Source organism: Anser anser, assembly GCF_964211835.1.
Source record: "Anser anser genome assembly, chromosome: 1".
Lineage (NCBI taxonomy): Eukaryota > Metazoa > Chordata > Aves > Anseriformes > Anatidae > Anser > Anser anser.
This window is the reverse complement of record NC_139720.1, coordinates 209,580,757-209,596,881: the sequence shown is the minus strand read 5'-3', so window position 1 is coordinate 209,596,881 and position 16,125 is coordinate 209,580,757. Positions and strand designations below refer to the sequence as shown.

Genomic DNA, 16,125 nt, shown 5'->3' with positions numbered 1-16,125 from the left:
GCCGGCCCTATTTTTATGTGGATGGGATCCAATCCTTTCTTGCTTTACCCTCGTAATCTGGGTTTGGATCCTGCAGCCCTCTCAAGGGATTAAGAGGACAAAACCAGCAGTCCAGACTGTGTTTACAGAGGGAAGTTGGCTGGCACAGCTCTGCCAGTGCTCGACTCCTGCAATAACTATATCCTCATGGGAAGGTACCCCTGAAGAAACAGGAGGCTTTCTTCTCTCGATACTTTGCCCAAATGCACAAGGCCTAAAAAGTCAATACTCTAAAGATGCAGTTGGTCCTTTACAAAAGATGGCCAGTAGGTTCTCAAGCAGCACTTAACACCCTACAGAAACAAGTGGAGTCGTTTTGCTGCTGCTTGGGAATGAAGAATTCTCTAAGAATCAGGAAATTCAGAATTCATCCACTGCAAAATTTTACTATTAAAAGAAAATCGCTAGATGCCTTTTAAAAGGAAACAGACATCTGGCAGAGGCCTTTGGAGCTCATCGCTCATCACATCTCAAGGTAGAGGTCTGATAGCCTGGGAACTGCAACAAGTTAAGTTAAATGAGAGCAAAGCACCCCGTTGCTTAGCCATCCTCATTTAACTCCACACCAACTTTTTCCTTTTGCATTTCTTCACTGCTGCGCTTCTCTCCCAAAATCACCTCCAGTCAAAGAGGTGGAAACAAGTTAAACAGAACTGTTCTAGATCCCTTCGTCCTGTTTAGCTTAGAAAAAAAGCCATAAAACTGGCTTACACCAAGAACAGCCGCATTCCTACAAACAGACAGAATTTCCCCCTTCATTAAAGAATATGAAGGGAAAGACACCAGCGGGGCAAAGCCTGACTAAAGGCTTGTTAAACCTGGAGCTTTACTGAGAGCACGCAAAGAGGAACAATGCACCAGCAAGAAAAAGCCCTGTTTATAAAAGAGTAATGTGGTATTCTTTGAATTCAAGGACAGCTCTCTTCCCCACTCACAAGGATTTAAGAAGCCGGGCGCTCTGGGGCCAGAAGGTGCCCCTATCGGCCTCTCCAGAAAGGGGGGAATTATGGATGCACCACATCATTAACTCAGACCCTACCTGAAGGTCTGCAACAGGAAGAGCCTGTGCCCTCTGCCACCCAGAACCAGCCATGGCTTCTAACTTAAATGACCACAATCTTCTCACTACAGCATCTAAGGAGACGTGTAGCTGCATGTGATGAAACCACAGCGGAGGTTCACCTGCCTCCTCCAGAGCCCAGGTTAACCAGCAGGCTCAGCGAAGGCCTGAGGGCAAAAAAAAGGCACTCGCTTACTCTCAGGGGGTTTTCATTGAGGTAGGGGGGTTCTCCTTCGATCATCTCGATGGCCATTATCCCCAGTGACCAGATGTCCACTTTGGGCCCGTAGGCTTTTCGTGTCACCACTTCAGGCGCCATCCAGTACGGGGTCCCCACCATGGTGCTGCGCTTGCTCTGTTCGGGAGTGATCTGGGCACAGAAGCCAAAGTCAGCTGGAAAAGCAAAGAAGGAGGGAAGAAAAAGTTAGAAATCAGCAGGTTTCTCCAAAAACAACACGTACTGATGCCAATGCTGTGGTACAAGCTAGCCTGTTGCACTGCCTGCTACATTGCTGCTGCAAAGGAGGCCCTGGTTTTGTGGTTAACAAGGTGTTCAGGAGTAAGCTTCTAAATCTGACTCGCTGAGGCCATCAACATCACAGAGCTGCTCACTTGTCGATGTGAAGGCTGGTGATCAGTAAAGAGCTGTACATGGATGCTGTGAAACGTGGCAGTGCAGCATTTGGCAGCTGTAATACACTGTGTAACACATGCTCTCAAGTCTGTTCCTGGGTCTGTGAAAACAGAAACCAATGCCCAGTCTGTCCTCCCTCCACCCACACCCACCAGTATTATCTGGTCGTATTTTCAGTCCCAGAGATAGTATTTCCCCAGAAGATGTACCATCTCGCAAACACGATTTGCTTTCTAGAGCAAATACTGTGTTCAGAATAAATTTAAGGACCTAATTTGGTACTTATTATTTTCTTTGAGAAGACAGAAAGCTGAAGAGCCTTCCTGTGGAAATTGCTTGGCCCTGTCTTATTTGCATTTGACTTTCCAGAAGATCACAGAATAATAGAATCATAGGAAAATTAAGGTTGGAAAAGCCCTCCAAGATCACCTGGTCCAACCATCCCCCTACGAACAATGTCACCCACGAAACCACGTCCCCAAGCACCACGTCCAACCTTGCCTTGAACACCCCCAGGGACGGGGACTCCACCACCTCCCTGGGCAACGCGTCCCAATGCCTGACCGCTCTTTCTGAGAAGAAATGTCTCCTAATTGTTTTAATTGGTGAAGAGTAGCACTCTTTGTTCAATTCTTTGTTTTAATTGTTGAAGAGTAAGGGCATGACGTTTCCATTTTTCCACTCACCAGTGACATCACCCGACTGCCAGGACTTTTCAACTGTGATGGAGAGCGGCTTGGCAACCCCATCAGCCAGTTCCCTCAGGACCCTGGGATTCATGTCATCAGGTCCCATAGACCTGGACCTGTTTACATTCAGCAGGTGGTCTCGAACCTGCTCTTCACTTACCGTGGGTGGGACTTTGCTCCCCCAGCCTCCACCTACAGGTTCAGGGAAATGAAAGACTTGGGAAGCCCATCTACCAGTGCAGACGGAGGCAAAGAAGTTGCTGAGTACCTCAGCCTTCTCCGTGTCTGTCGTTACCAATTACTCAGGTATAGAAACTCACTCCTAATATAAGAAATTAGCCACCTCTAATCGCTTCCACACTACTATTTTCACCCCTCAGTTTATTTTCACAAATGTTAAAGGCGCATGGTGGCCCCTGGGGACTCCTCCTGTCAGCCCAGCGCAGCAGCCCGAAGGGAGCTGGGTCCTCTCTTGTGCTCTTCCTCGAGGCTCTGTGCAGAGGGGCTGACACCTCTCGCACAAGGGCTGGCGGGTGGGAAAGAAACACGCACACAAGCCCTGAATATCAGCAAGAGTTCTTTATTGCCAGGTGTTTGGTGGCTCCAAGCTAATGCCTGGGATGGAGCCTGCGCGACGAGGAGTAGGGAGCTCGCCGGGCCCTGCTGCGTAGCTACCGGTGTTCTCTCATGGCACGCAGCAGAGAGCTGCCGGGGTAGTCCCAGGTCTGATGTGGCCGAGGTGGATCCACTTCCATGGGTTCCTCCGCCTCTTCTTGTGGATCCACCTCCATGGGCTCCACGGTGTCAGGCAGGAGGACAAGCCAGTCCTTGCCTGGGACTGCCCACACGGGATGCCTCCCATCAGCTGTGTTCTCCGGCCAGGGTGCCGAACGAGGGGGTCGCCCAGTTCCATTGCCTGGTCCCATGCCACTCTCCACTTGATATTCATTCGTGGGTTTCACGCCGCCATCTCTTTTACGGCCACGGCTGGGTCCCTCGCTGCGATCTGGCCGATGGGCACGCCTCTGCTCCCCACGGCTCTCTGCATCACGCTCCCGTCTTCGCTCCACACCACCACTGCACCTCTGGTTAGGCCCAGGCCCCCTGCTGCTGGATGTCTGAGGGGCCGGCCTGTTCCCCGCATCGCTGCGGTGCCAGTGATATCTCCAATAATCGTCTCTGGGCCGGGCAGCAGACTTCCCCCAGGCACTGATGTCTTTTGTGCCGCAGGTGCTGTCCCTCTGCCCATGAGACATCTTTCTCCCATTAGCTGCCATCTTCTCGGTGCTTCCTCAGATCGCTTCGCGGTCCTCACACCGAGGAGGGCTGCCGCTCGCCTTGCTCCTTTCTCTGGCCTTCCTCCTGCCGCTTACGCTGGCTCTCAGAGGACCGAGTCGCTGAGCAAGTGGCGGGCCAGCGGCAGGGGGCCTCTTTTATAGGGCCCGGGGCAAAGGCGTGACAGCGGTGGCCACTGTGACCTCAGCAAGGCTCTGTGATGGAGTGGCCCGTGCGAGGCCAAAGGCGGCTGCGTTGGGAGAGGCCTGGAAGATGCCCTCATGTGGACAAGGAGGAGGGCTGGGGGGGCTGAGGGGCCCCTTTTCTGGGGCTGGCTCCCCCCCAGGCCATTTGGCTTGACAGAGAGAAAGGCTGCCCCATGCAATCCTGCCTCAACCCATTTTTTCTCCCCATCTCCAAGGCTTAGAATCTCTGGTTAACAAAAGAAAACTCCATCAACAAAACCAAACCAGACCCATTCAAAAGGCTAAAGCGGTCACAGCTGAAGTACCCATCTTCAGGAGATCTTTGATCTGTTTGAGGGCAGCACAGCCCCAGGAATTGGAGGGGAGCAGCCAGGTTAAGCCCGGCAAGCTCACGGAGTTCAAGCTCTAAATTCTCCCAAAAGATGAGCCTCGGGACCAAAACTTGGGACCCTTCTGGGCAATAAAAATCAGGGATGCAGGAAAAACATCACTTATATAAAGTGCAGCAGTTTTCCCTGAAGCATGCGATAATAACCCTCTCTTCCTCTCCTGTACCTACCAGCGTATTGCCTCTGCTCCTGCTCATTCCCCCCACTTCGCTCCCAAATAATAAGACCCTGCAGAACTGTTCCCACCAGTGAAAACGCTAAATTTAGGTATGAAAAAGTAAAAGTTTAAAGATCCAGGGCAGGTTTTGTGTGTCCCAGTGCATATTTAGCCTTGGGACACCCCTCTGAGATAACCACAGGTACATTTCCCTCCCGTGCAGGTGGAAAAAAAAGGCAGCAGTGGGATGAGAGGACTGGGGTTGGGAAGCATTTTGCAGCCACGAGGTTTCAACCAGGACCTCTGCAGAAGCTCCTCTCCTTTGCCATGGGACTAAAAATAAAATAAAATAAAATAAAATAAAATAAAATAAAATAAAATAAAATAAAATAAAAACACTCAAGTAATGGTGTTGAGGGAAATACTGGCAGAGCCACCAGCCCCGTTACCACTTTTTCAGGCACTTTTGGGGTACGTTACCAGGCCCTCCGGTCTGCCTGGTGCCCGGCTTTGTGAAGTTTCACGAGGGGAGCAGCAGGATGCAGGATGACACAGTTTGGCTGCCGGGCTCTCATGGGACAAGGACATGGACATGGGATGCACATCGCAGCAGTGCCACCACCAACTAGTTTGCCAGCTCCCCCTTCCAGACATTCCCTTTTTCTTCCCCCTCCGACGTGGGGCTCAGCACCCAAATGGCTTGTGAGAGCTCGGCAGGGCTCCCAGCGCCAGGAGGCTGAGCTGGGAAAGTCCTCTTCACGTTAGGCTTGGTTTCTTGGACTTCCAGCACCCAGCTCTGCCCTACAGCCACAAGCGGATAAAATCCTACAGCAGGGGGCTTGTGGGGGCACACGTGTCCTCCCCTTAATATTCCTTAATCCAAGCTGGGACGAGGCACTTGCACAATTATGTAGGTGATAAACTCCTGCTCTTGTCATCAGCCTCACCCTACTGACCCCACATGTAAAAGTGATGCTGGGGAGGGCAGCTTTAGGGACCGATCCCAAATCCTCCCCCGTTTCCTCCTCTGCACCTGGAGCCGCAGACACCAAGCTCTGCCTGGGGAGACAACAAGCAGCCAGGAGGGTCCATTTCATCATCTGCCTCCTCCTCTTCCTCCTCAAGCTGGGCTCTACATCCTGCTTCCACACTGGTGTTTCTCAGAGCATTAATGACTTCCAAACAGGTGAAAATAAGCAGTAGAAATCACACTTTCTGCATCAGCTTTCAGCGTAAAGTCACTTTGCTCTATCAAGTAAGATCTAATTAAAACAGATCAGAGAAACACAACTCCTTCAAGCACCCCCCAATTCATTTCTGCAAGCGTCATTGAAACAAAGGGGAGGAGAAGCAGGTCATTCATTCAGGTTTTATTTAAGGTTTCAGTTTTGCTTTCTAAATGGCTGAGCTGACCCTAACAAACCGGGCACTACCGGAGAGTTACACCAAGGCAGTACAAAGAAAGAGAAACACGTTTTCCAGCTGATTTTAAAACGGCAAATGCCCTTGTTATTTCCCAGCAGGACAAGACACACAGACACCTGGCAGCAGGTCAGATTAGCTCCAGCTCACTTAGCACGAGTTGTTGCTCAAAGACATAAGGCTCAGTCCTCACTCTGAGCACCCCTTCATTGCACAGGAGCCCCCCGCTCCTTCCTGCTCCCAAACAGGATGCCTCAATCCACCGTAGGCTGCTCCAGCATCCTCCAAATTCCCTCAGCAGTTGGGAAACTGAGCTTTTACCTTTTGCATCCTCCTACCCCAGCACCCGTCTTCTTCCTCAGACCAACACCATCTTCTGTTGCCCTCCCACCCCTTTCCTGGGGGCATCCATTTCGGCTGCAAGTTTCCATCCAGCCCCCGCCGGCATCGCTGTTCTGCCACCACCAGCAGCTCCCTGCTTCTCCAAGACCCCAGCCTTGATGCTGAGAATTGTCATTAGCAGCAAACCATGAGATCCGCCCTAGGACATTATCTATATGCTCAATCCAGTGCGTTTACAACCCCAAAATACATCCACATGTTCTCTATTACTATCAAAATAAGCCACTGAAAAGTCTCCGTATTTTATGCTAGGGAGACAAACAGACTCAGCCTTCACCTTTGACAGCTTCCATATGAAAGATGCTGGGGAATCTGTAAGCTCATAATTAAGAAAGGCGTTCAGATACGTACCATTCTTCTTGGACTTTGGGCTGGACCTTTCACTGCCAGCTGAGCTCAGCAAACTTGAAGTACCAGCAGCCTACAGGCCATTTCACCCCATCCTTGCATGGTAAATATCATCTGGTGATACCAACCCGTGATACCTTGAGACAGACACGTTCGGATACTAACAGAGATCTCAGCTCAGAAGCGATCTCAGCTCAGCCAGCCCCTCTCACCCAAACTCTTGGCCCCACTGAACTTAAATCAATCATTTGTTTAAAGAAAACCTAGGGCTGCAGTAATCCAGCTCAATATCAGCTCTTTAAATATAGGAAGCTTGAAATGCACCAGCTGCTTCTTAAATACGATATTCTTCAGTGCTTTGGAAAAAAAAGAGATGAGTTTTACCTTCCGCCACCACCAGGAGCTCTGGGAGCTGTAGCACGTTGTGCCATTTCGGCACCTAACCTGATGGGGTTGCTGAGGATCCCATAAAAACAAAGCAGGTTTTCAGGATGGATAGTCAAACTGAATATTTCATGTTCTCATATAGAAGAGAGAATCTAATAATCAAATAAATAAGGGCTGTGATTAAAAATGGTTCAGACTCAGTAGAATTAGTTCATACTGTAGGTATATTAAAATATATTTTAAAATGCTACCAAATCAGTTCTCTTCTCTTGGAAGTTGCGTTCAAATCCCAGCAGTAAGGATGTTCTCAGAAAAAAAAATAAGAATTAGTAAGTCAGACACTTGTGCTAACAGCTCTCTGTAGTGACCAGAAAGTGCTGTAAAAGGCTATGCAGCAGCTGCCACCAGTGCTGAAGCTGAGCGATGCCCAGATGAACCTAAGAGTAGAGAAAAGGATCCATCTCTGGACAAAAAAAAATGTATCTCATTCTCCTAAACTAACTACATTCTTTTATTTATCTTTTTATTTAAGATTTCTGAGACCATGAAAACACGATGCGTCTGTTAACTTGGAATTGGGGCTAGGTACAAAGTAGCAAGTCAAACTCTTTCGCATCACAGGTTGGTAAAATAAAAACAGGAGAAGATGACATGTCTACAGCCGCTGTCTTACAGCTTCCCAGTGCATAGCTCTCAGTCCTTACCAAACCAGTAAGGACCAATCCACAGTCGAAGTCAATGAGACAGAAGCACATCACAGGCTTAAGAATGGGGAGAAACAGTCACTCCTGCAGATTCCTTTCCAATAGGCAACAGAGAATCCAGCAGAGTAACTTAAATACAAGTCACCCTTTTTACCATTTTTCCTCCTGCAGAAAAATAAGCTCACGGATTTGCTCGCAGGTAGGGCACATCTGCATTACCGCTCTCACCTCAAAGGGGTGTCAAGGATGGAGTGGGAAGGGAAGGCGAAGGGAAGTCAGCAACACTCAGTACATTCATGGATCGGGTTTAATCCTGTGCTGTCAAAAACAGTCAGTTGGTGGGTCGGTAAGACCAGAGCCACATTAGATTTTAGACCTAGTGAGATCTAGCCCATCATTCCTTCCCATCTACCCCACGCATGGCATTTTGAGACTTGCATAGAAAATAAAACCAAACTCCTCACCAAAGAGAATTATCCGAGGGCAGTGGCCTTCCCTTTCCCGATCTCCACCCCAGCCCCAAGCAGAGGAGCTCATCAAGAGATCAGGTTCCCCTCAGGGCTGGCAGCTTTGCTGCTCTGCCCAAGGAATTCATCTTGCGAGGGGAAACTCTCCATATTACATGAAGATGAAGAATATATACAAGGGGAGGAAGGCAGAAGATTTGGCAATGGGCTTCAGACATTACAGACTCACGTCAGACAGTGGCCACCCTGTAGCCTGAAGGATGGGAGAAGACACCAAAAAAGCAAGGGACCTTACAGGCTTTATCTACGCCTGTAAAACCAGTGCAAGGGCTGTCACGTATCGCAGAGTGAATGGGGAAAAATATATGTATATATTTCAATCACAAGCCCAGGGCAGGGAGGAAAGGACTGATCCAGCAGCAGGTGTCAGCAAGAAGCAGGAATGAGTTTCTGTGCAACACAAGTGCTTTGGGGAGAGGAGAACTGGATTAAACTCACCCTGGAAATGACCAAAGCGATACGTACAGAGAAAGCAAGATCTTTTATCCGTTCCCTCTGTGTGCAGTTACTCCTCTTCAGAGCCACTCGCTATCCCACAGGACTACAGAAGCTTGTATCACTTAATGCATCGCTTGTAAGCACCCAGTGACGATAACATGAAAACCCATCCCATCCGACAGAGTTGTCTGGTGACAGTGAATTCTCCAACCCTCCCTCAGCCCCGAGTTAAGAAATGCAGCAGTCCTTTTATTAAAAATCAGGATACAGTTCAACATAACGCCAGTGTTTACACCCGATCTCTCTAGTAGTTCCAGGATTGCTGTTGTTTTACATATCATTAGCAACCGAAGGAGTCAGTAGCATAAAGATATCAGTTCACTCGCTCATTTCAAAAAAAAAAATAAAATGAATGCCCCTATGCTTCCAACGAAACACTGTCCATGATCAGTTTGTTTTCTGTTGGCCTTGGTCTAAGAAGCAAGAGTTTTCACCATCATCTTGCAGGCAGATCTTATCTTCCTAAGAGCAATTGTTCTGTTTGCTTTCTCTTACAGGGCAGGTCTCCACGAAGCCTGACAGCACTAATAAAATAACCCTAAAAGAAATCCCAGTTGATTTTTCCTGTGATTTTTCTAGAATATCAGAACTCTTTGAAAGCTGTTTAATTACTTGAGTTGAAACGAAAGTGTGCGGGGAAGGACCTTGATTCACACAATTTGGCAAAAAGATCACGACTTGTCCAACAGCTGCAAGAAGCACACACAGGCTTTCTCCTTGCTCCCCCGAAGCATCCAGCGGTGCTGCAGGAGGGCTGCATGGTCCTGCCCTCGTTCCCTTCCAGTTGTTTTAGCTGTCCCGATTGCTGCTGCCTGCTTCCTTCCCTCCTCAAGTCATCCACAGCAGAGAGCAGCCTCAGTGCTGGAAGAGCAGCTTGGCAAAAGCAGGAAGAGTCCAGCCAGCAGAAGATTTACTTTATTAAGATAAACATGGCCTAAAGGCTCCACATTATCTTTAAAAATAAACACAGTAAGAAATACGAAAACAAACTGGCTTTGCTACGGGTAGGTCAGGTTCAGATGTTCTCAGAAGATCTTCCCAGCCATAAAATATACCCTTCCCCTACCGTGCCCATCAAGGAGGATGGAAAGACAGTTCACTACGCAAGATCAGCAGCGTACCTGTTGCGTGCCCTCCCACATTCAGCAAACGATACATCTGCTACCCTTCAAGGCAGATCAAAGTTTTAAGAACACCCCTGTGAAGGAGGAGCAGGAGGGGACAGGGACAGGTAATTCGGTTTCTGTAGGGAACATCTAAAAGGCTTGACACGACGGCTGTGCTGGCTCCCCCGCTTTAATGGTTGTTCTTTGCTGCTTCTTTAGCAGCAAGAATCAGAGGAGTGAGACTAGAAAGAGGCTTTGCAATTTTCAGGAACTGGTGCTAGGAAGAGGAAAAAGGAAAAAAAAAGGTTACATTTCTCAGAACATGTCCCAAAAGCCTGGTGTTTACACAAAATATCAGGACCTAGACCTGTATGAACTCCAACAACCTCCAAGCAGGTGAAACAAAAAAGGCACGATGAGCAAGAAAGTTCACCGTGACTTTTGGGCCTTACCTGAACTGATAAAGAGCTTTGCACCCAACACATCCTAATTTCTCCAATGTTTATACACTCTCAAGACCAAGCAAGTTCTCCCAGGAAATAAATTCATGCAAAATCTACAGTGAAATTCTTTGTGGAAGGGAGGTGTAAGTAAAAGCAACCTGTGCAGTTCCAAAACATTGCACAGGGCTTCCTGCAGCAATCATCTCTCCATTCTTCCTTTCCTGTCACCACAGATCTGCTGAAAACATTGCCTTGGCCTTCTAAAGCTATTAGAAATTTTCAGAACAGCTGGGACTGAAGAGCACAGCAGGGAATTCACAACAGGACCAGTCAGGCCATCTCCTATACCAGGTGCGCTGTTCTGTTAAACAATATTGATTATCGAGCATGCAACAAGCTGTAGGTGGTGTCACAAAGTGCTTCTTGCAGCACATGTGGTGTTTGTTTCGGGGGCAAGGTTTAAAACATAACATCTGGAACAGAGGAAGGAGTTTTCCCTGTGTTCAGGGTTAAGTGGAAAGCTTGCAATACTCCAGCCTCGCAGAGAAAGTCTAGGTTGAGGACAGAGACTGACACAAAACAGCCAATCAGACGAGTGGAGGCATGAAACCCACAAGCTGTTCAGAAAACCCAAAATAATTAAGTCCCCCAGGACTTCTGAGCACCAGAAGGGATCAACCACCCAATCTGAACACACTTCAGAGGTGGTAAAATCCGAGGCCAAAAGGTAAAGGCAGGCAGAAATGCTGCAGTCCCAATGTTCTCCTGCCCCAAGGAACACAACCCTGCTGCTGTCTGATACTCTGGAGCTGGCAAGTCCAGGAGAAAAAGTCAGCTTTCATCTACTGCCATTCTTTCTGCCGGTGATTAATGCTTCATTAGTGTCTCAGAAAGGCAGCAGCACTCCCAAAGCTGAACCCAGTAGACAAACTAAAGGAAAGAAGGGAACACCAAAAAAGAGACAACTGTCTCACAGTCGACATCTGAGGGCCCCATCATCACCGATTTATTTTACAAAGAGCTGAAGCACATTTTCCACCCCCGTGGGAGGTCTGACAAAAGGAAACACATGAACACTCCTCATCTGTGTTGGTAAAAAGCCTGGGAGCTTTGTCCTTCACTTTCACCACGAGTCCAGACAAAGACACCAGGTTTTCAGTGAAATAACTGAGGATTTCTCACAAGCTTGGTTCCATCACCTCTGCAGGAAGAGCTGTATCTGGCAAAATGTGTTAACGCCAAACTGCTGCAGTTAATGCAAGACGTGCCCCTTCCAGAAAGCTTTGGGAACTCTCCCCCAGAAGGGAGACAACCAGAGCATTCGATAGCTGGAAGCCCTCCTGTTATCCAAATGGGAACAAGCACGGCCAGACCGCAACACCACAGCCAGATGTTAGGGTGAGCTGCGTGAAGAAGCCACGGGAATTAAGGGGCTCGGCAGCTGGCAGGATCGGGGCACGGCAATTATTTGAGGTTGGTTACAGAACACGCTGCACAGCTGCTGCCAGTAGCAAGTACAGCACAAAAAGGAAAGTACTCTGTTAACGCTTCGTTAGGGATTTGGGGTTTTTTGGTTGGTTGGTTTTGGTTTTTTTTGTTCGTTTCTTCATGGTAAATTATCTCTGCTGTGCTTGTGACTTCAGATGACGCAGTATTTAAGACCCCAAATGACATTGCTCCACGTGCCTATTCTCACTCTAGAATGCTTAATTCCGTCCCGTTCCCCGGCACTTACCTGGAGCAGCTCTTTTGCAGAACCTCTTTTTTCCACGTCCATTTCAAGACAGCGATTTAGGAAGTCTCGGAATATGGGTGAAAGCTTTTCTGGATTCTGCAGTTCCGGAGTCCCGTTAGTAGCAATGAGATACAGGGCCTAAAGCAAAGCAAGCACCAAAGAAACAGGAGGTTACGAAGGTCAGACTCCAGCTGCAGATTACAGAGGCACCCATTTTTCCTCTCCCTCCCCACAGTTCAATGGGGAAAAACAAAACCAAAACAAACCCTTATCAGGGTGACTAATAAATGCTTAAGTTTCAGCAAAGAGAAGAGCTGCCGGCCCTATTTTTATGTGGATGGGATCCAATCCTTTCTTGCTTTACCCTCGTAATCTGGGTTTGGATCCTGCAGCCCTCTCAAGGGATTAAGAGGACAAAACCAGCAGTCCAGACTGTGTTTACAGAGGGAAGTTGGCTGGCACAGCTCTGCCAGTGCTCGACTCCTGCAATAACTATATCCTCATGGGAAGGTACCCCTGAAGAAACAGGAGGCTTTCTTCTCTCGATACTTTGCCCAAATGCACAAGGCCTAAAAAGTCAATACTCTAAAGATGCAGTTGGTCCTTTACAAAAGATGGCCAGTAGGTTCTCAAGCAGCACTTAACACCCTACAGAAACAAGTGGAGTCGTTTTGCTGCTGCTTGGGAATGAAGAATTCTCTAAGAATCAGGAAATTCAGAATTCATCCACTGCAAAATTTTACTATTAAAAGAAAATCGCTAGATGCCTTTTAAAAGGAAACAGACATCTGGCAGAGGCCTTCTGAGCTCACTGCTCATCACATCTCAAGGTAGAGGTCTGATAGCCTGGGAACTGCAACAAGTTAAGTTAAATGAGAGCAAAGCACCCCGTTGCTTAGCCGTCCTCATTTAACTCCATACCAACTTTTTCCTTTCGCATTTCTTCACTGCTGCGCTTCTCTCCCAAAATCATCTCCAGTAAAAGAGGTGGAAACAAGTTAAACAGAATTGTTCTAGATCCCTTCGTCCTGTTTAGCTTAGAAAAAAAGCCATAAAACTGGCTTACACCAAGAACAGCCGCATTCCTACAAACTGATAGAATTTCCCCTTTCATTAAAGAATACGAAGGGAAAGACACCAGCAGGGGCAAAGCCTGACTAAAGGCTTGTTAAACCTGGAGCTTTACTGGGAGCATGCAAAGAGGAACAATGCACCAGCAAGAAAAAGCCCTGTTTATAAAAGAGTAATGTGGTATTCTTTGAATTCAAGGACAGCTCTCTTCCCCACTCACAAGGATTTAAGAAGCCGGGCACTCTGGGGCCAGAAGGTGCCCCTATCGGCCTCTCCAGAAAGGGGGGAATTATGGATGCACCACATCATTAACTCAGACCCTACCTGAAGGTCTGCAACAGGAACAGCCTGTGCCCTCTGCCACCCAGAACCAGTCATGGCTTCTAACTTAAATGACCACAATCTTCTCACTACAGCATCTAAGGAGACGTGTAGCTGCATGTGATGAAACCACAGCGGAGGTTCACCTGCCTCCTCCAGAGCCCAGGTTAACCAGCAGGCTCAGCGAAGGCCTGAGGGCAAAAAAAAGGCACTCGCTTACTCTCAGGGGGTTTTCATTGAGGTAGGGGGGTTCTCCTTCGATCATCTCGATGGCCATTATCCCCAGTGACCAGATGTCCACTTTGGGCCCGTAGGCTTTTCGTGTCACCACTTCAGGCGCCATCCAGTACGGGGTCCCCACCATGGTGCTGCGCTTGCTCTGTTCGGGAGTGATCTGGGCACAGAAGCCAAAGTCAGCTGGAAAAGCAAAGAAGGAGGGAAGAAAAAGTTAGAAATCAGCAGGTTTCTCCAAAAACAACACGTACTGATGCCAATGCTGTGGTACAAGCTAGCCTGTTGCACTGCCTGCTACATTGCTGCTGCAAAGGAGGCCCTGGTTTTGTGGTTAACAAGGTGTTCAGGAGTAAGCTTCTAAATCTGACTCGCTGAGGCCATCAACATCACAGAGCTGCTCACTTGTCGATGTGATGTGATGGTGATCAGTAAAGAGCTGTACATGGATGCTGTGAAACGTGGCAGTGCAGCATTTGGCAGCTGTAATACACTGTGTAACACATGCTCTCAAGCCTGTTCCTGGGTCTGTGAAAACAGAAACCAATGCCCAGTCTGTCCTCCCTCCACCCACACCCACCAGCATTATCTGGTCGTATTTTCAGTCCCAGAGATAGTATTTCCCCAGAAGATGTACCATCTCTCAAACACGATTTGCTTTCTAGAGCAAATACTGTGTTCAGAATAAATTTAAGTACCTAATTTGGTACTTATTATTTTCTTTGAGAAGACAGAAAGCTGGAGAGCCTTCCTGTGGAAATTGCTTGGCCCTGTCTTATTTGCATTTGACTTTCCAAAAGATCACAGAATAATAGAATCATAGGAAAATTAAGGTTGGAAAAGCCCTCCAAGATCACCTGGTCCAACCATCCCCCTACAAACAATGTCACCCACGAAACCACGTCCCCAAGCACCACGTCCAACCTTGCCTTGAACACCCCCAGGGACAGGGACTCCACCACCTCCCTGGGCAACGCGTCCCAATGCCTGACCGCTCTTTCTGAGAAGAAACGTCTCCTAATTGTTTTAATTGGTGAAGAGTAGCACTCTTTGTTCAATTCTTTGTTTTAATTGTTGAAGAGTAAGGGCATGACGTTTCCATTTTTCCACTCACCAGTGACATCACCTGACTGCCAGGACTTTTCAACTGTGATGGAGAGCGGCTTGGCAACCCCATCAGCCAGTTCCCTCAGGACCCTGGGATTCATGTCACCAGGTCCCATAGACCTGGACCTGTTTACATTCAGCAGGTGGTCTCGAACCTGCTCTTCACTTACCGTGGGTGGGACTTTGCTCCCCCAGCCTCCACCTACAGGTTCAGGGAAATGAAAGACTTGGGAAGCCCATCTACCAGTGCAGACGGAGGCAAAGAAGTTGCTGAGTACCTCAGCCTTCTCCGTGTCTGTCGTTACCAATTACTCAGGTATAGAAACTCACTCCTAATATAAGAAATTAGCCACCTCTAATCGCTTCCACACTACTATTTTCACCCCTCAGTTTATTTTCACAAATGTTAAAGGCGCATGGTGGCCCCTGGGGACTCCTCCTGTCAGCCCAGCGCAGCAGCCCAAAGGGAGCTGGGTCCTCTCTTGTGCTCTTCCTCGAGGCTCTGTGCAGAGGGGCTGACACCTCTCGCACAAGGGCTGGCGGGTGGGAAAGAAACACGCACACAAGCCCTGAATATCAGCAAGAGTTCTTTATTGCCAGGTGTTTGGTGGCTCCAAGCTAATGCCTGGGATGGAGCCTGCGCGACGAGGAGTAGGGAGCTCGCCGGGCCCTGCTGCGTAGCTACCGGTGTTCTCTCATGGCACGCAGCAGAGAGCTGCCGGGGTAGTCCCAGGTCTGATGTGGCCGAGGTGGATCCACTTCCATGGGTTCCTCCGCCTCTTCTTGTGGATCCACCTCCATGGGCTCCACGGTGTCAGGCAGGAGGACAAGCCAGTCCTTGCCTGGGACTGCCCACACGGGATGCCTCCCATCAGCTGTGTTCTCCGGCCAGGGTGCCGAACGAGGGGGTCGCCCAGTTCCATTGCCTGGTCCCATGCCACTCTCCACTTGATATTCATTCGTGGGTTTCACGCCGCCATCTCTTTTACGGCCACGGCTGGGTCCCTCGCTGCGATCTGGCCGATGGGCACGCCTCTGCTCCCCACGGCTCTCCGCATCACGCTCCCGTCTTCGCTCCACACCACCACTGCACCTCTGGTTAGGCCCAGGCCCCCTGCTGCTGGATGTCTGAGGGGCCGGCCTGTTCCCCGCATCGCTGCGGTGCCAGTGATATCTCCGATAATTGTCTCTGGGCCGGGCAGCAGGCTTCCCCCAGGCACTGATGTCTTTTGTGCCGCAGGTGCTGTCCCTCTGCCCATGAGACATCTTTCTCCCATTAGCTGCCATCTTCTCGGTGCTTCCTCAGATCGCTTCGCGGTCCTCACACCGAGGAGGGCTGCCGCTCGCCTTGCTCCTTTCTCTGGCCTTCCTCCT

General features: G+C 49.0%; 1 protein-coding gene across 8 annotated transcripts in view; it reads right to left on the bottom strand.

The window, feature by feature from the left end:
* PAK1 (p21 (RAC1) activated kinase 1) overlaps window positions 1-16,125 on the bottom strand; it is an 805,686-nt gene that overhangs the window by 462,945 nt on the left and 326,616 nt on the right. For 2 of the 8 annotated variants that reach the window (XM_083821760.1, XM_083821766.1), the window contains 3 exons: window positions 13,634-13,830; window positions 12,022-12,159; window positions 9,635-10,120 (listed from right to left, as the gene is read on the bottom strand). The exons of the other annotated variants lie outside the window; for them this stretch is intronic. In XM_083821760.1, the coding sequence (XP_083677886.1) occupies window positions 10,034-10,120; window positions 12,022-12,159; window positions 13,634-13,830 (422 nt within the window). In that variant the 3' untranslated portion in view covers window positions 9,635-10,033. Of the gene's footprint in view, window positions 1-9,634; window positions 10,121-12,021; window positions 12,160-13,633; window positions 13,831-16,125 lie in introns of those variants that run through there. 8 annotated transcript variants of the gene reach the window in all.